The 16,774-nt window shown below is 45.7% G+C and overlaps 2 protein-coding genes across 4 annotated transcripts; both read left to right on the top strand.

Annotated features, from left to right (window-relative positions):
* Positions 1-4,435: 4,435 nt before the first annotated feature.
* On the top strand, positions 4,436-9,660 carry LOC112888973 (amino acid permease 1-like). 3 transcript variants are annotated; one of them, XM_025955416.1, is made up of 6 exons: positions 4,436-4,663; positions 7,707-7,940; positions 8,042-8,135; positions 8,232-8,449; positions 8,559-8,698; positions 8,788-9,660. In XM_025955416.1, exons 1-6 carry the CDS (start codon positions 4,531-4,533, stop codon positions 9,430-9,432), a joined length of 1,464 nt encoding a protein of 487 aa, XP_025811201.1. In that variant the 5' UTR covers positions 4,436-4,530; the 3' UTR covers positions 9,433-9,660. The 3 variants fall into 3 exon arrangements, with proteins under 3 accessions (XP_025811201.1, XP_025811203.1, XP_025811202.1); XM_025955418.1 differs by lacking the exon at positions 4,436-4,663 and adding an exon at positions 4,679-4,943; XM_025955417.1 differs by lacking the exon at positions 4,436-4,663 and adding an exon at positions 4,983-7,539.
* Positions 9,661-14,274: 4,614 nt separating this feature from the next.
* On the top strand, positions 14,275-16,635 carry LOC112890313 (amino acid permease 1-like). The gene is made up of 6 exons (XM_025957224.1): positions 14,275-14,359; positions 14,687-14,920; positions 15,091-15,184; positions 15,296-15,513; positions 15,625-15,767; positions 15,854-16,635. The coding sequence occupies exons 1-6, from the start codon at positions 14,275-14,277 to the stop codon at positions 16,463-16,465; spliced, it is 1,386 nt and encodes a 461-aa protein (XP_025813009.1). The 3' UTR covers positions 16,466-16,635.
* The last annotated feature ends 139 nt before the right edge of the window (positions 16,636-16,774 follow it).

Here is a 16,774-nt window from a genome sequence, read left to right as displayed (position 1 = left end):
GACGCAAAACTGGAAAAAAAAAAGAGAGAGTGAACGACTAAAGAGACCAGATGTATAAATGCAAAAGGTAAAAACACCCTCAACAAAACATATCTAACGGACAATTTCTAAGGTTCTCTTGTTGCTTTTACTTAATAGTTGTATGTGCACATATAGGAGATGTGAAGAGTCAGGAAAGAGAGTCACCGTTGTTGTCCTCTTTCGCTTTTCTCCACATAAGAAGAGATGGTTGAGTTGGCACTCGGTGCTATTGGAGAAGGCCTTTTTAAAAAAAAGTCCGGATTAACAGTCCGCGCTCATCAAGAGAGCTGCAGGATGGTATGGAGCGCCTACCCGGCCGCACGCACGCCACGACGACGTGCACATCCAGATCCAGCACGAACACGCTTGCCTGCCTGCCCACATGTGCATCGATCTCATTCCCCCTGCAGTCCTGCACATTCTTTAATCTGTTGCATTGGCACCTACTGCCTTCTGAATAAGTTAACTAAAATCGTTTAGCTCGTCGGGTAGTGCGCGTCGTCTGAACGAACGCCGCATGCCTCTGCCAGCAGGAGAATTAAGTACTCCTTAATCAACCGACGAGTAGTGATGCGTGTTTTGGGCTTGTGTTCCTTCCCGCACTTTTTTTTTTATGCATGCAAGTCTCTTTCTTGGTTGCTGGAGCAAATGTTTTATTGTAATAATCGTCGAGGTTGCTTCGTTGGAGACCCTGCCGGTGTAGCCCTAGCTAGCACCAGCAAGTAACATGGTATCCGGACTCCTCGTCTTGTTTTATCCGGCGTCCTGTAGCTGTGGGCCTACGGCAAAGATGAAAGATTCCGCCGCCGTGGCCATCAATCCAGCCAGTCGCCGGACACTTTTTATCGCAGGTCGCAACTTGCAGCCCAGCCACTAAAGAGGCTTGCAAGAGCACAGCTACTCTGCAGGCCGCATCAAAGATTCCGTCGCGCTGCTCGCCTTCAAGTTGCTCTGCCTGCCTGCCCTGCATGCTCGGCCACCAGAGGTAGTAGCCACGCAGTGTCGGGCTTGTAGTGTAGCCTGCCTGTGGGCACGTGCGAAACGACTCCGCGTCGAGCGCTGACAAAGTGTCTGGCTTGGTCAACTTGTCAACTGTTTTCTTCGCCTCGCTAGTCGGCACATGGTGCTATCTTGTGTGTGTAAAGAGAGATCCCGTGACAATACAAGTGTATTATTATTTTGTAAACCAGCGCGATGTAATCAACCGAGCGTCTCAAATCCCGTGACGTTGAAGTGTGGAAGGCGTACGGGATTCTCTGCTGGGGCGTCCGGACTTGACGCCAGATTAAATCTCGCCCAGATGAATCCTGTCGCTTTTAATTAGTTTTGGGTGCCCGGCCGTAAACCCGACGACGAAGCTACCTTACCAGCGGCGTGCTCCGTGTCATCCGTGCCTACGCCCCCTTCGGCCGGAGGTGGGAGGATTCAGGACACTCCAAGCTAGCCGGCACACGGCCGGCCAACCGTCCTTTCGACCGGCGTGGCCGCCGCCGCCAGTGGAGCTCGCCGGGATCCATACACGGTTTAGGACAAGGCTAGCTCGACTCGACCGACTCCAGCGGCCATCTATTTGCGATACCACGGCACAGCAGGTGCGCGCGGCCAATTTCCCCGGTCCCTTGCTACAAAATGATCAGAGGGCAGCTAGCTCCAGTGCTGCGCCGATTTCTGCAGACCGAAGAAACTTTGGTTGTTACCTGCCGTACACACATCCATGGGCGGCGGACCCAAGGCTCGGTGACCCTAGGCACGTGCATGGGCTCCGGCGTGTTGAGTATAAGAGGCACGCTGAATCTGCAAGAGCCAAACCACTCATAATAGTTGCTTGTGATCTCAGAAAGAAAATCAGTTTGTTGCTTTTCAGCAAAAAGAAAATCAGAGCCTCACAATCCCTCATGGTCTTGTTATGGGCTAAGTATACCCAATCTCACTTAAGTGTTGCTGAGTATTAATATACTCAGTCTTGCTAGTCTATTTCTCAGGTATGACTTTTGAGAATCCCACGGATAGTTCCGTATGGTCAACTTCTGTTCCGTTTAGCTGGTCCGTGGAGTGGGATCCGTCCCCGGCCGGCAGTGACCCTCCGGAATGACACCATGCTCACACGTAATTTAATCCTTAAGTCCGCCACTGTACATACATGTCGACCCCATAGCCCCGTATGGTGATTAAAGAAATAGAAAGGAGCAGCATTCTCTCCCCTCGGAGCTGAACGAGGGACATCCGCTTGCCTTCCACGTGTAAGGCTTATACTGCTTGCCGCTGATTTTTCTATGGCTCATTGTTTGACTTGCCTACAGAAGTCGATCGTAAAAAGATTCACGCATGGTTCGACCGCTGCAGTGTATTAATCGAATGCTATTTGGCTCTCTATTCGACTTGGATCAACGCTGGAGCTGCTCTAAGGCTATATAGGCTTTTGGGTGTACAGTGAGTTCAGTGGCGGAGCAAGGGGTCCAGCAGGGGATACGGCCCCTCCCAAGATCAGCAGCAGTACTAATAAAACAAGTAAGTAGCAATTATTTTTTATTATTTGTGCTTATCTATACTTAGCTATAGCTATGTGTGTATTGAGTTAAATGCTTTCCACCGTGGGATATACTGGCTACAAAGACTGTTTTTGCAATGGGCTATTCAAGGAACCAAGTAGGCAAGAGACAAAAATTCAACTATAAGCCTACAACTGAACCTTGAAGCCTTGAAGGATAAAACTGCTCTGGCTCCGGCTCCCTTTTGCCGTTTGCATTTTTAGCACTATTATAGTATAAACTTGTTCCTCTCTCCGCCTAAATGAACCGACTTCTATGGCAATTGTAGCAAGAAGACGCAATAGGAAACTATATTGAAGCCATATATACTCTATTGCGGAAAATTTTCTTACAAGGTCTATTTTCTACTCAGTCTTTTAGCCCCTTCTGTGGTCCAATCCTGGCTCCGCCCCTGAGTGAGTTGTGTGTGACTTGATAGTGATAGTTATGATAAAATGATGAACAACAAATGACTCGTACCTCCGACGGCAACATCAATATCTCCTAGGTGGATGATACAACCGAAAGGTGTGGTACACATATAGGGACTGTTTGGAAAGATTTCTCCAAAAATGGTTTTACCAGTGAAGCTAAAGTGAAGCTAAAGCCGATGAAACAAAAGAACTAGATTTATCTAGCTTTCAGTTCATTTTACCTTGGGCTTACAAAACGGCTTCACGCTACAATACCTCAATTTGCGCAAAACAGATAAAGCCAAACCTGCAATAAACCCTTTCCAAACAGATCTGATCGTCTTTTAGTACAAAGCTTTTGTAAAGATATATCTTTGGATATCAAAACAGGTCAACACCACGTAGAATCGTATAAAGCTAAAATCCAATTTGAACAGGATACAAATTCTATCTATATGACATCCAAGCAACATCTAAATCAGAGTCCGGTTCTCCTCCGGTGCCACCGTTGCTGATGATGGTTACCAAACTATGATAAAACGGCAACATTCACAGTCCCGGAGCTCCAAACCCTAAAGCTTTTGAGGCAAGGAGCAAGGCTTTTTCTAGATTCTAATTGGTATGTATTCATTAGGATGCTTGGATGCTGACCGGTGCACACTGATTCCCCACCTTTAATATTATTTTTTCTAAAAAATCCCTGGGAAATTTACTTTGATACTTTTCCAAATAACTTGTTGAGTAAATTTTGATCAACGAAACGTAGTAAACTTTTTTAAGATAATCATGAGAGATTCCCACAATATTATAAAATTTCACTGTTCTTGAAAATCAGTACTTCTCTAAATTCAGAAGATAGACGGGATTTTAGAATTATTCTTTTAGAAAATTCCATGCAGGCATAAAGTTCTACCGTTTAAATTTCATGATGGAGATTTAGACAGTTTAAGTTTTTTTAACTTTAACTCGGACGGGATAAAGGTCCACACTCCAATCTTGAATTCAACAAAGCGAGATTCTTTTAGCTGCGAGTACACACATTTAATTCGCACCTGTAGTTTGACTCCCCACGCCCATTTTTTTTTCCTTTTGATACTTCCCCCACGATCATTGATGCCTGCTAGGTTCCTACTCCATCTATCTTTATTCACATATTGTATTAGATTTTTTTTAAATTAAATTTGGCTAACTTTAACCAAATTTATAGAGAAAATAATAATATTTACTGTACCAAATTTGTTTCATTGAATCCAAAATGAAGTATACGTTGACAATACCTGTATTGGATAGTATAGTTGTTGCTGTATTTTTCTGTAAATTTGATCATACGAGGAGTATACTCTAATCCGGCCACGCGTTTTTTTAATTTTATAAATTGATCCTTTCAGAAATTAATTGATTTTTTTTCAAGCCTGACTGGACCATACGAGGCGTCGCGCGTGCGTGTATATAAATCCGGCGCGGCTCCCTCGGCGTCGCCGCACTAACCGCAACGGGATTGCTCGAAATCTCGACACAAATTCGCTCCCAACCGCACGCACAGTGCCCAGACCGCGGCGGCGGCGGCGATGACGCAGACGCAGGACCTGGAGATGGCGGCGCGCCAAGGGAACGGCGCGGCCGGCGGGGCGTACTACCCGCCGCCGCGGGCCGGCGCCGGCGGCGAGGACCTCGACGACGACGGCAGGAAGAAGCGCACGGGTAAGCGAACGAACATCCGAAGCCCAACCCACCCTCCGCAGCGCGGCGCCTTCTCCCATCTCTGTCTCTCTCCCGTCTCTAGTGCCTTGTGGTGGGAAACAATCAGATGAAAAAAAAAATCTTGGGCAGTCCGCCAGTTCGTGGCATCGAAACTTCTCAGGGTAATTGTAGGAGGAGAAGAAAAGATAGCACGAGGGCTCGTTCTAGGCGGGCCGCCGGGGGTAGTTCAGTTTGTGTTCCCACGATGGAGTTCTGGTGAAGATTTGCTTCCTCTTCCAGGGTAAGTACGGTCAGGGCCCCACTTCTTTTTTTTTCCTTCCTTTTCCTCCCCTTTTCCCTCGATTTGCAAGCACCTCTCACCACCAACCTCACCTCGAGCCGATCACCATGGACAGTGTGTATCATCTAGTACCGCGATTATCTTTGTAATCATATTGGCAAGAATGCCTCTGAATTTCGGTGACGCCGATGGGAGCTGCGGGCGGCGTCCCCTGGAATTTTGTCTCGGCGCTGCGCAACGCGCGCGCTACGCGGCGCGTCACCCATCCGTCGTCCCTGACGCGCACGGCGCAACCGGAATTCTGTCTCCTGGCGGACGGATGTTGCTGCCTAGCGGCTGCATCGTGTTTGTTTTGCGCGCCTCGAGGAGGAAGAAGACGACGCGCTTGCGGCTGTGTGGGTACTGGCCACACTGGCCAGCTTATGGGGTCGCGTGTTGGGCCAACTCAGACCAGGGTCAAATGCCGCGGCGCAGCCGCGAAAGTAGGGGCTGGGGCGAGGGGCCTGCGGTGCGTCAGCTTCTAGCAATTTTATACTCATTCTCCTCTAAAAAAAGCAATTTTATACTCATTCTGTCCAACAAATATTGTGTTGATAAAATCTGGCTAAGTCCTTAAAATTGGACAGTCAATAACTTTTAAGATATTTGGTGTATGGATCTATGAAATCATGTGTGCACATATTTGCCTTAAAAGAACATTTTTGTAACATCATAATTCATAATCTATTTGGACTTTATAATCTATATTTTAGTATAGAATAATGGTCAAATGTACACGTTGGGAGCCATGACATGTCCATAACATCAAGTACTTCTCCCCAGAGGATCAAAATAAGCTTAGTATAGCATCTAGGAGCAATAAGCTTTGTATAACATCTGGGAGCAATCATAGATTAGTAGGTCAATGGTTTTTGGCGGCACTGCTACTTTCCGATCAATTTTCTATTGATATCACAGGAGTAAATATTTTGACATTAGACCGTTATGGAATGTGAAGTACAGTTCATATTTGTAGAGACAAAATTTCCAAGAAGGCAGCATTTTTATATTTCATTGATCAATGCTGGAGATAGTGAGAGACAAAATAGAAAACATCATTTCTAACTTAGAGATTCCTGGTCCTAGAGGCCATGAGATGTTATTTTTTTGACAAATGCCATTAGATGTTAATAATCTGATTATTTGGAGAGTTTTGGTGAAAGGGATCACTAGTTTTTTTAAGTAATGTTGCTTGTTTTGGTTTTTTTTCCTTGCCTACGAATGTGCTTATTGTAATTGAATTCGGTTTAGAGGCCAACTTGGCTCCACAAAGCTTTTTTTTTTATAAGAGGCTCTACAAACTGCGTGCTTCTTAATGTGAATACGGAACTACGCGCATGAAACTTTCTGATTCAGCTTTTATCACTTTATAGATTCCTCCTCCTGCACGTGTTGGAAAAAAGTCACCGTTCTTCTTGACACGCAATGTTTAGGACTTGTTGCTTTTACATGCTATCGGCGTCTTCGACTGCGAGTGTTAGTTAGCCTGCGTTTCCAGGCAAGGGGCCCTATATCGGCGGTTTAATCAACAGACCCTTTGGCTGATCTTCCTGGTGATTTTCTCGTCAAGCAGAATCTGTGTCCTTGACGCAAAACCAAACAAACATTTGGACAGAATCCTTGGTTTCTCTTTCTTTCCTTCACTTGCATAATATCGCAGAAAATCAAACATCCGAGGAAAACATGGTCAGCAGAGTTACTCTGACCAGGAGTCTAAATATCGCTTTGGTCGATTCTTGAGTGGGAGGTTGGAGCAGTACTCTGAAAGAATACAGGCATGACTTCAGCGAGAGGGCTGTACCTGCTATCTAGAAGAAGAAAACAACCACACCTTTTGACCAGATCTATCCAGCCTGTCGGCAATGAGATATCACAAGCAAGAGTCAGTGGCGATGAGCTTACCAATGCAAGCATAGATGCACTGTAGGCTGCCGTCTCTGGCCTTTTGGCACACATACCTATAAACACCATTGCTCCCTCTCTTTTTTTCGATAAATACATATAAATATTTCCCCTTGATTTCTTCCATTTCATCTCACTAAAAACTAAAGACGATGCAGATGATATATGAGAACATTTCATCTCACTATTTTTTTGTTGTCTTATGTTAGTAATACAATCGTTCATGTTTGAAAAGAGCAAGAAAAATGCACGCCATTTTTTGCTCTACTTTACTCAATTACTAGGAGTAGCATTCCTGTGCCGGCAATCCCGAGCAGCAGCTGGGTCAGTCGGAATTCTATATTGCACCCCGAACCAAACGCAGATCAAGGGACCTTTTGTTTTTTGACAAAGGAGCGTGCAAGAGGCCTTTTTGTTGTTGACTTTCTGTGAGAGTGACGTACGTCTCCGGGGTTCAATGATTCATTTGGACTTGTATGTGCCTCTCTTATCATGCGAGACAGGGACATGGGTCTTCTCTGAACGTGTGGTAATGTGTAAAGGTTAAGGCAACTGGTCAATTATTGCTTGCTAATTAGTAAGTGATGCTACATGAGGAAGATTATGTATTTGTGTACTCGGATTGGAGACTACACCACTACGGTCAACAGCTCATGTATTGTTTTTTCCCTTCTAAAGAAAAATCAGCTTTGCATTTCAATGTGGTTGAAGTCTCTTGTCATTTTTAGCTTAGGAACTGATTGTATCTGTGCAAAAAACATTTAAATATTTAGAATGGTTTACTGCAACTTACAGCTTATTCAATTTCTTGATTTATTTCAGGAACGGTCTGGACAGCGAGTGCGCACATCATCACAGCGGTCATCGGCTCTGGCGTGCTGTCTCTCGCCTGGTCGACGGCGCAGCTTGGCTGGGTTGTTGGACCGGTGACCCTTATGATCTTTGCCTTCATCACGTACTACACCTCCAGCCTCCTTGCCGACTGCTACCGGAGTGGCGATCAGGCCACAGGGAAGAGGAACTACACCTACATGGATGCCGTCGCTGCATATCTGGGTATGTAGCTGCTTTATGTTCTTGCCTGAAGTAGACCAATGAATCATTTTCTGAATTTTCACATGGAAGGTGATGCATATTGCGTACTGTATATCATGCAGGTCGATGGCAAGTCTGGTCCTGCGGTATTTTCCAGTATGTCAACTTGGTTGGAACCGCCGTTGGGTACACCATTACAGCATCCATCAGCGCGGCGTAAGCAATTTTTGCAACAGGCTCGTTCATTATTTTGATTGAGATTTAATGCCATCATCGACTGAGATCTCTTTTGGTTGAATTGATAATGAGCAGGGCTGTGCACAAGGCCAACTGTTTTCACAAGAAGGGCCACGCGGCCGACTGCAGCCAATACGACACCATGTACATGATAGTCTTTGGGATTGTGCAGATCTTCTTCTCCCAGCTCCCAAACTTCAGCGACTTGTCGTGGCTTTCCATCCTTGCCGCCATCATGTCCTTCTCCTACTCGTCCATCGCCGTTGGCCTCTCTTTGGCACGGACCATTTCAGGTGAACTAGCTACAAGCCTATAAATTTCATCAACAAGGTATTACACAATGTCATATAGGCTCTGATCATTTTCTGTTGCCACATTACGTGCCCTGATGTGTTCTCACAGGTCGTACTGGTAAGACTACTCTGACTGGCACTGAGGTTGGAGTAGACGTTGATTCAGCCCAGAAGATCTGGATGGCACTCCAAGCTCTTGGCAACATCGCGTTCGCGTACTCCTACTCCATGATTCTCATAGAAATCCAGGTAAGCACGAGCACTACTTGAAAATGCTCAGAGTTTAGCAATATGACCATCAGTCAGTCACTAACTCTGAATATAAACTGAAACTTCAGGACACGGTGAAGTCCCCTCCGGCCGAGAACAAGACGATGAAGAAGGCCACCCTGCTGGGCGTGTCGACCACCACGGCGTTCTACATGCTTGCAGGTTGCCTCGGCTACGCAGCGTTCGGTAACGCCGCACCGGGCAACATCCTGACCGGGTTCGGCTTCTACGAGCCCTACTGGCTGATCGACTTCGCCAACGTCTGCATCGTGGTGCACCTGGTGGGCGCCTACCAGGTGTTCTCCCAGCCCATCTTCGCTGCTGTTGAGACGGCGGCCGCCACGCACTGGCCGAACTCCAAGTTCGTCACCCGCGAGCACCCCCTCGTGGCCGGCCGGTTCAATATCAACATGCTCAGGGTGACTTGGCGAACGGTGTTCGTGGTGGTGAGCACGGTGCTCGCCATCGTGATGCCCTTCTTCAACGACATCCTAGGCTTCCTTGGCGCAATCGGGTTCTGGCCGCTCACTGTCTACTACCCGGTGGAGATGTACATCCGGCAGCAGCGGATACAGAAGTACACCACCAGGTGGCTGGCGCTGCAGACACTCAGCTTCCTGTGCTTCCTGGTGTCGCTCGCCTCGGCGGTCGCGTCCATCGAGGGCGTCACCGAGTCGCTCAAGCACTACGTCCCCTTCAAGACCAAATCATGATGACTGAGCTTCCATGTGAGAAAAGGGTTAGGAATGGCGTAGGACCATGCGATGCTCGCTCAGCGGTTGACAGTAATGTTTGTTGTTGTGCGAGAGGTCAGAACTGGTCAGACGCCATTCCTAGGGTGCTCAAAAATCCGAGAGGTTTCATGGCGTCTTGGATATATTGTACATTGTACAGAAGCTTGAGCTGATATAAAAATTTAAGAGTTAGCAAGCTTGTTCAAACTGAAATGAAGTAAAGGGCAATGCAATCAATGCAAACTGATACAAAGTTTTTGGCTTTTCTGTCTCTGTCCAGCTCTGCAATTAGATGTTGGGCCATTATATACTCACTTTGGTTGCACATGCATGTGGTTTTAGACTTGTGCACATGGATTTAGAATGTAGGTCAAAACGTGTCGTTGCCAATTCACTACATTGGAGAAGATGGTTCATTTATTTGTGAGGGCTATGAACAAGTGAAGGAGGGAAATAGGAAAATGCCTAGAAATTTTAGTATGACTTACACATATTAGAAAATCTGAAATGCCCTACATTAACTAGTGGGAGTACATAATTGGCACGTTTGAATTGTGGTACGTTTCTGTAAGAGATATTAAAGCATATTTTATGCATTAAAAGAAAAGAGATTTTTACTAATATTGAGGTAAATTATTTATGCTAGGATCCGAAGCCATAATTTAGGTACGACCTTTATTCCTGAATAGGAAAAGCTAAATGTTGCCTATGTGAACCTGAACTTTCATGCAATAGATTTATGCCAGTTATTTTATTTTATTTTTAGGACAGTGAGGTGATTCCATCAATACAAATTGAGTTGCATTTGAATTAAATTTGAACAAAAGATTACTTCACAAAACAGCACTTAAAATACGTTCTACGGTACTCCAAAGTAACTATGGACCATTGATTTAGATAGATCTAAATGACTATTATCACATATTACCTCCAAGGAGGTAATATGAGGAAAATATATTTATATGTTTTTTATTTTAAGAAATAGAAAAAATAGGTAAAATATCTTTCACTTAGTTGGCGTTTTATTTTATTTTCAAAGGTGACAAGCTTAGTCTCTGGTATGGACTACTTATTACTCACCATGGCTCATTTCTCACCATCCATTTTATATACAGCTCAAAACATTTCGTAAGCAAAATTAGTGGACCATAGTGAATTAGTAGTCTCTACATGTATGTTACGAAGTAGTAGTATGTAGCAAAAAGGAAAAAATATGCCGACGATCTGGTAAGCCTATACATGTAGCCATATGCCCAAAGTGTCGATACGGGGATGGGCACAATCCATAGCCTTTAGCTCATGATCAAAATATTGTGTTTTCACTATATGTTTAAAGGGATCATCTTAGTTAGTTAAGCAGTAGTTTTTTAAGAGGTGGGGAGATTGCAAGTGCATGAGAGCTGCAATGTAGGTTTAAAATATTAGGAAGAAGAGTCTGTGCTTGTGATGAATACATGAGTGCAACCATATGTTTTTGCTTTAGATGGTCAATTCTAAGTTATTATATTTTTTTTGAAAATTTGTTGTGGAGGGAAGATCGGAGCTCGATATATCTTGAGAACCGAGCTTGATGAGTACTTAAATGGTGTTAAGTTGTTTATACATGCATAGATGAATATGTCAAGTCAGCACAAGTGCGCAATGTACTGCCTATATCGTGATTGTGAGTACCTGGAGAAGTACCCAAAATCAATGCATGTTCATGCGCACCTGATCATTCAGGTATTCATAAGAAAGTACAAGAATGTATGCGGGAATAAGCATGGCAAGAAAGACGCTAATGATGGACTGGTGGATAGTGACCTCCTAGACAAAGCAGCCAGATCAAGAAGTAAATCATATTGGTCAAGATCTCAGCGATGAAGACATCATAGATATCGGTGCCAAATACAACCTTATAGCTGAGAATTTACGAGAGATGGTCAATACTGCCATGGGTGATGATGATTATGATGATGGTGAGTTTTCCAAATTGAAAGAGATGATGGGAGATTTGAGGATCCCATTATATCCTATTGTAAGAAAAATATGCAAAGTTGTTCACGTCGCTCAAACTTTTGCAACTCAAGACAACTCATCATTGGACTGATCGGAGCTTCAAAGTATTGATGGACCTTCTAACGGATATGCTTCTAGATGGAAACGAGATATGAAAAAATCCACCTATGAGGCTAAGAAGATAATATGTAATATGGGATTGGAAGTTGAAAAGATATATGCATGTAAGGAGGATTGCATCCAATTTCGTAGAGACAATACGGATTTGACCGAATGCTCCATGTATGGAACCTCTTGGTACAAACGTAAAAATGATGGGGGTGATGATACAAAGATGAACGGGTCTCCTCATATAGTGGCATGATATTTTCCAGTAATACCCTGCTTAAAGCATATGTTTGCATATAGTAAGAAGGCTAAGCTGCTACGTTGGCATGAGGAGGGGTGGAAGGATGATGATTACTATATACAACAGACTACAAATTCTTCTCAATGGTGAAACTTTGATATGATGCATGGAAAGTTTGCTGAGGATGCAAGAAATATTCAATTTGCACTAAGCACAGATGGCATGAACCAATTTGGTAACATGAGTAGCTCATATAGTGTCTGGCTTGTGTTGATGTCTATCTACAATCTTCCACCATGGATTTGTAACAAGAGAAAATACATCATGATGTCAATTCTAATCTCAGGTCCTCATCAGCCTATCAATGATATCGATGTGTATCTCAAGCCACTCATGGATGATTTTAAACTACTCTGATCACCTGGTGTTGAGATCTTGGATCGCATAAGAGAGAAACCTTCACTCTATGTGGCATGTTGTTTTCCACCATCAATGATATTCCAGCACACTGTTGCTTGTCCAGGAAGAGTAAAGGTGAAAAAGATTACTTCCATTGCTTGGATGACTCCGGGAGTGTGTGGCTAAACAACTCAAAAAAATATGTGTACCTAAGGCATCAACGTTTCCTTCACCAGTCCCATGCGTATCGGAAGATGAAGCAACAATTTTGTGGCACAAATGAGACAACATCAGCTCCAAGGTATTTCAATCGGGAAAATGTCTACAACCAAGTGAAGGATATCAACATTACCAATGGAAAGAAAATTAGTATCCTTGGAAAGAGAAAGTGCACTATGGAGCGTGATGCAAAATGAAGGTGGCAAAAGATGTCAATTTTGTGGGAGCTACCATATACTGGATAGATTTAGTTGTTCACCACAATATTGACGCTATGCATTTCAAAGCGAATGTATGTAAGAGTTTGCTTGGTACGCTCATGAACAAAAAGAACAAAACCAAGGATCAGGAAAAAGCACGAGTTGACATGGATGACCTGGACATATATAAGGCTTGAGGTTCGTCCCGATGATAACAATATACAACTAATGATGTATTGCATAAATCTTTCAAAGAAAGAAAAGAAGGATGACCAAAAAGTGAAAAAATAAAATTAAATAAAAATAGTGAAAATTTAGTATAAACAAAAAATAGAAAATAAAGAAAACAAAATAAAAGAAAACACAAAAAGGTACAAACTTGCTATAGCAAAGAAAGGGAAAATAAATGTAAAAAAATCAAATGAATATAAAGAAGTATTAAAATTAGAAAAAAAATGTTGTATAAAAAGGAAAATAAAATAAAAAGGAAAAATAAAAAGAAAATAAAAAAGAAAAGAAAAACTAAAATAGAAAAGTGAATAAAAAATTACTATGTAGCAAATCTGCCATGTTGCAGTAGGCATGTATCCATGCATTGCTAGCACATGTACGTGCAAGAATACTAAATCTGTCTGGTGCATCCCATGCGTAGGAGGCTGATTCGAGAAAAAAAATTATTAGGGCGAATGCATTAATGAAACGCGCCTATGCATTGGGAGAGGAGAGGGTACTAAAAAAGAAAATATTACTATTCAAAATGTTTTCATCCGGATTTCGTATTTCCCATCCTGTATTTCGTACCGAATTCGTAGTATCCGAAAATACGTAAATAATTGGATAAAATGTTGAAAACGGTCCAGGACGTTTTGAACCCTTTTACGAGCATATGTTAGCTACATGTTGGTGGTTTTGGCTACATGCCTACATAGAAATGATTTTTTTAAAGAAAATTAATTACTCTCCTCCTGGCTACATGTTGGTGGCTATTTTCTCAACCATATACTGAGGCTATTCTGTAGAGATCAGCTCCACATGACTCGATTATTATGGCATCATAATATCTATTGGCACGGGTGACGGAGTAGTCTTTTACCCAAGGACAGTGATGGTAGTGGAGTCTAATTGTCATTAGCATTTTTGAATCATGCTAATTAATTTATAGGGCGTGTGCATCTAGTTATACACAAATCTAGAGTATTTTAAAGATTTTGTACCAACTTGACGGTGTAATGTTCTTGAAAAATCGATAAAGCTCTCTTTGTCGATATAAACGTGCATCTCATTTGTTCCGGCTCTCTGGCCTCACGGCCACGCACGGCTTTCTTCTCCATCTCCGGCTTCGCGACCGCGAAAGACGGGGGAGCAAGGCATGACATGCGTCAACCTGCGGTCGCTCCACGCCCAAATTTCACCTCCCACCCCCACGCCGCTGCGCTCATTTTCCATCGGTAGCGTGGCGCTCGTTCCCTCGCTCCCTCGCCGGCGCCCACCTGCCTATATATAGCTTCCCCCTATTCCCTCTCCCGTCCACTGGCCGGCCGGCACCGCCCGCGGAGCACACACGTCCTGCTGTCCTGCATGCCCTTGAGGGAGGGAACCAATTAAGCGCAGTATCCTGCTGCGGGCGGGCACGCGCGGGGGGTGTAGTGGAAGGGGATGAGCGGCGGAGCCATGGACATCGACATGCAGACCCACAGCGGCCACGGCGAGGTTGACGACGACGGCAAGGAGAAGAGGACAGGTAACAAATTAACCTGCAGCCTCTGTGATGTCGAGTCTGGGGTTCTTGTGTTCCGGAATTCCGGCCTAGATGTTTGACGAACAAACATGGGATGGGGCAACTGAATTCGCATGCCTCGTGTAACGGAGGCAACTTATTGGCATTGTTGCGGCATGCCATTTAACAATTCTCATTTTTCTCAACTGTACTTCAATTTCCACAGAAAGTACACATGTTTGTTTCCCTTCTGCACTGCAACAACAGAGGAGAGAATAGAAATAGCTCATGAATGCTTTCCCTCGCGAAATCTACAGCTTGCGTTGGTTTTGTATATGCTTTATGGCGCAGGTACTGTATGGACGGCGGCGGCGCACATCATCACGGCGGTGATCGGTTCCGGCGTGCTGTCGCTGGCCTGGGCGATGGCCCAGCTGGGGTGGGTGGCCGGGCCGGTGATCCTGCTGCTCTTCGCGGCCATCACCTACTACACCTGCTGCCTCCTCTCCGACTGCTACCGCGTCGGCGACCCTGCCACCGGCAAGCGCAACTACACCTACACCGAGGCCGTCGAGTCCTACCTAGGTACTGCTAGTCTGCTACTGCGTGCTACTCGAATCAACACTTGCAAATTCGAAATGACAAAATTAAACAGAGGCATCATGCAGATCAGCAATTGTATGTGAACTTCTCATTCAGAGATGGATGTAACTGACACTGCAAGAACTCCATTCCTCTCTTCTGTGTACGTGCAGGCGGGGGGTATGTCTTTTTCTGCGGCGTCTGCCAGTATGCCAACATGTTCGGCACCGGCATCGGCTACACCATCACAGCGTCCGCCAGCGCCGCGTAGGTCCCTGGACTTGTGCTGATTGATCAACCCAACCAAATGACACGTCCAGCTTCCTGGTCTGCATGACTGATCGATCGGTCAACTGGTGATGTCTGGTTGGATGGCAGGTCTATCCTCAAGTCGAACTGCTTCCACTGGCACGGGCACGAAGCTGACTGCACCCAGAACACGAGCGCCTACATCGTCGCCTTCGGAGTGGTGCAGGTCATCTTCAGCCAGCTCCCCAACTTCCACGAGCTCTGGTGGCTCTCCGTCATCGCTGCCGTCATGTCCTTCTCCTACGCCACCATCGCCGTCGGCCTCGCCCTTGGCCAGACCATCTCAGGTGCCATATACACCGGCAATAGTTCACATACATGCTTGGAAAAACATCTCGGTTCACAAATGTTTAAGTGAAACTGGATACCACTCATTCTTTGTGTGTTCAATCTACCAGGCCCTACGGGGAAGACGACGCTGTATGGCACGCAGGTCGGAGTGGATGTCGCTGACGCAACGCAGAAGACATGGTTGACGTTCCAGGCTCTTGGAAATATCGCGTTTGCCTACTCTTACACCATAATCCTCATTGAAATCCAGGTGAGCAAAACTATTTGGCCACCGCAAGAAGCTCTGTGTATGAAAGGCAGCAACTTTGTGATGACGGCCGGCCGGGTACCGTGCAGGACACGCTGCGATCTCCGCCGGCCGAGAACAAGACGATGCGGCAGGCGTCGATCCTGGGCGTGGTGACGACGACGGCGTTCTACCTGATGTGCGGCTGCCTGGGCTACTCGGCGTTCGGCAACGGCGCGCCGGGGAACATCCTCGCCGGCTTCTACGAGCCCTACTGGCTGGTGGACTTCGCCAACGTGTGCATCGTGCTCCACCTTGTGGGTGGCTTCCAGGTGTTCCTGCAGCCGCTGTTCGCGGTGGTGGAGGCCGGCGTCGCGAGTCGGTGGCCCGGCTCCAAGCAGGAGCACGGCAGCGTCAACGTGTTCCGCCTGGTGTGGCGCACGCTGTTCGTGGCCCTCATCACCCTCGGCGCCGTCCTGCTGCCCTTCTTCAACAGCATCCTCGGCATCCTCGGCAGCATCGCCTTCTGGCCGCTCACCGTCTTCTTCCCCGTCGAGATGTACATCAGGCAGCGGGAGATCCCGCGGTTCAGCGGCACGTGGCTGGCGCTGCAGACCCTCAGCTTCTTCTGCTTCATCATCACCGTCGCCGCCGGCGCCGCATCCGTGCAAGGGGTGCGCGACTCGCTCAAGACCTACGTGCCCTTCCAGACCAGGTCGTGATGGAGTACGCCGCCGTGAACCTGGTCTACGAGCTTGTAAAGAAGATGCTCATCACGTGCTGGTCGAGCTTGTTGGGGGTGTCTAGGAAGCTGCGACTGTGGGTTGGGTGGCATGGTGTTTTTGTGATGATAATATGAGGATGAGCATAGGAGCAGATCATGCAGGTTAGCCACAAGATCAGCTAATTTATATGGGGATAATATATAGCCGCACATAGGCGCTGTAAAATTTATCCAATTAGAGCAGCTAAAAAGTACTCAATGTTTGCTAAGCAATACCCAATTTCGCTTACGTGCACAAGCACATAAA

The sequence above is a fragment of the Panicum hallii genome, chromosome 4 (assembly GCF_002211085.1).
Source record: "Panicum hallii strain FIL2 chromosome 4, PHallii_v3.1, whole genome shotgun sequence".
NCBI lineage: Eukaryota > Viridiplantae > Streptophyta > Magnoliopsida > Poales > Poaceae > Panicum > Panicum hallii.
Note: the sequence above shows the minus strand (reverse complement) of the source record. Positions and strands in the feature narration are given on the sequence as shown.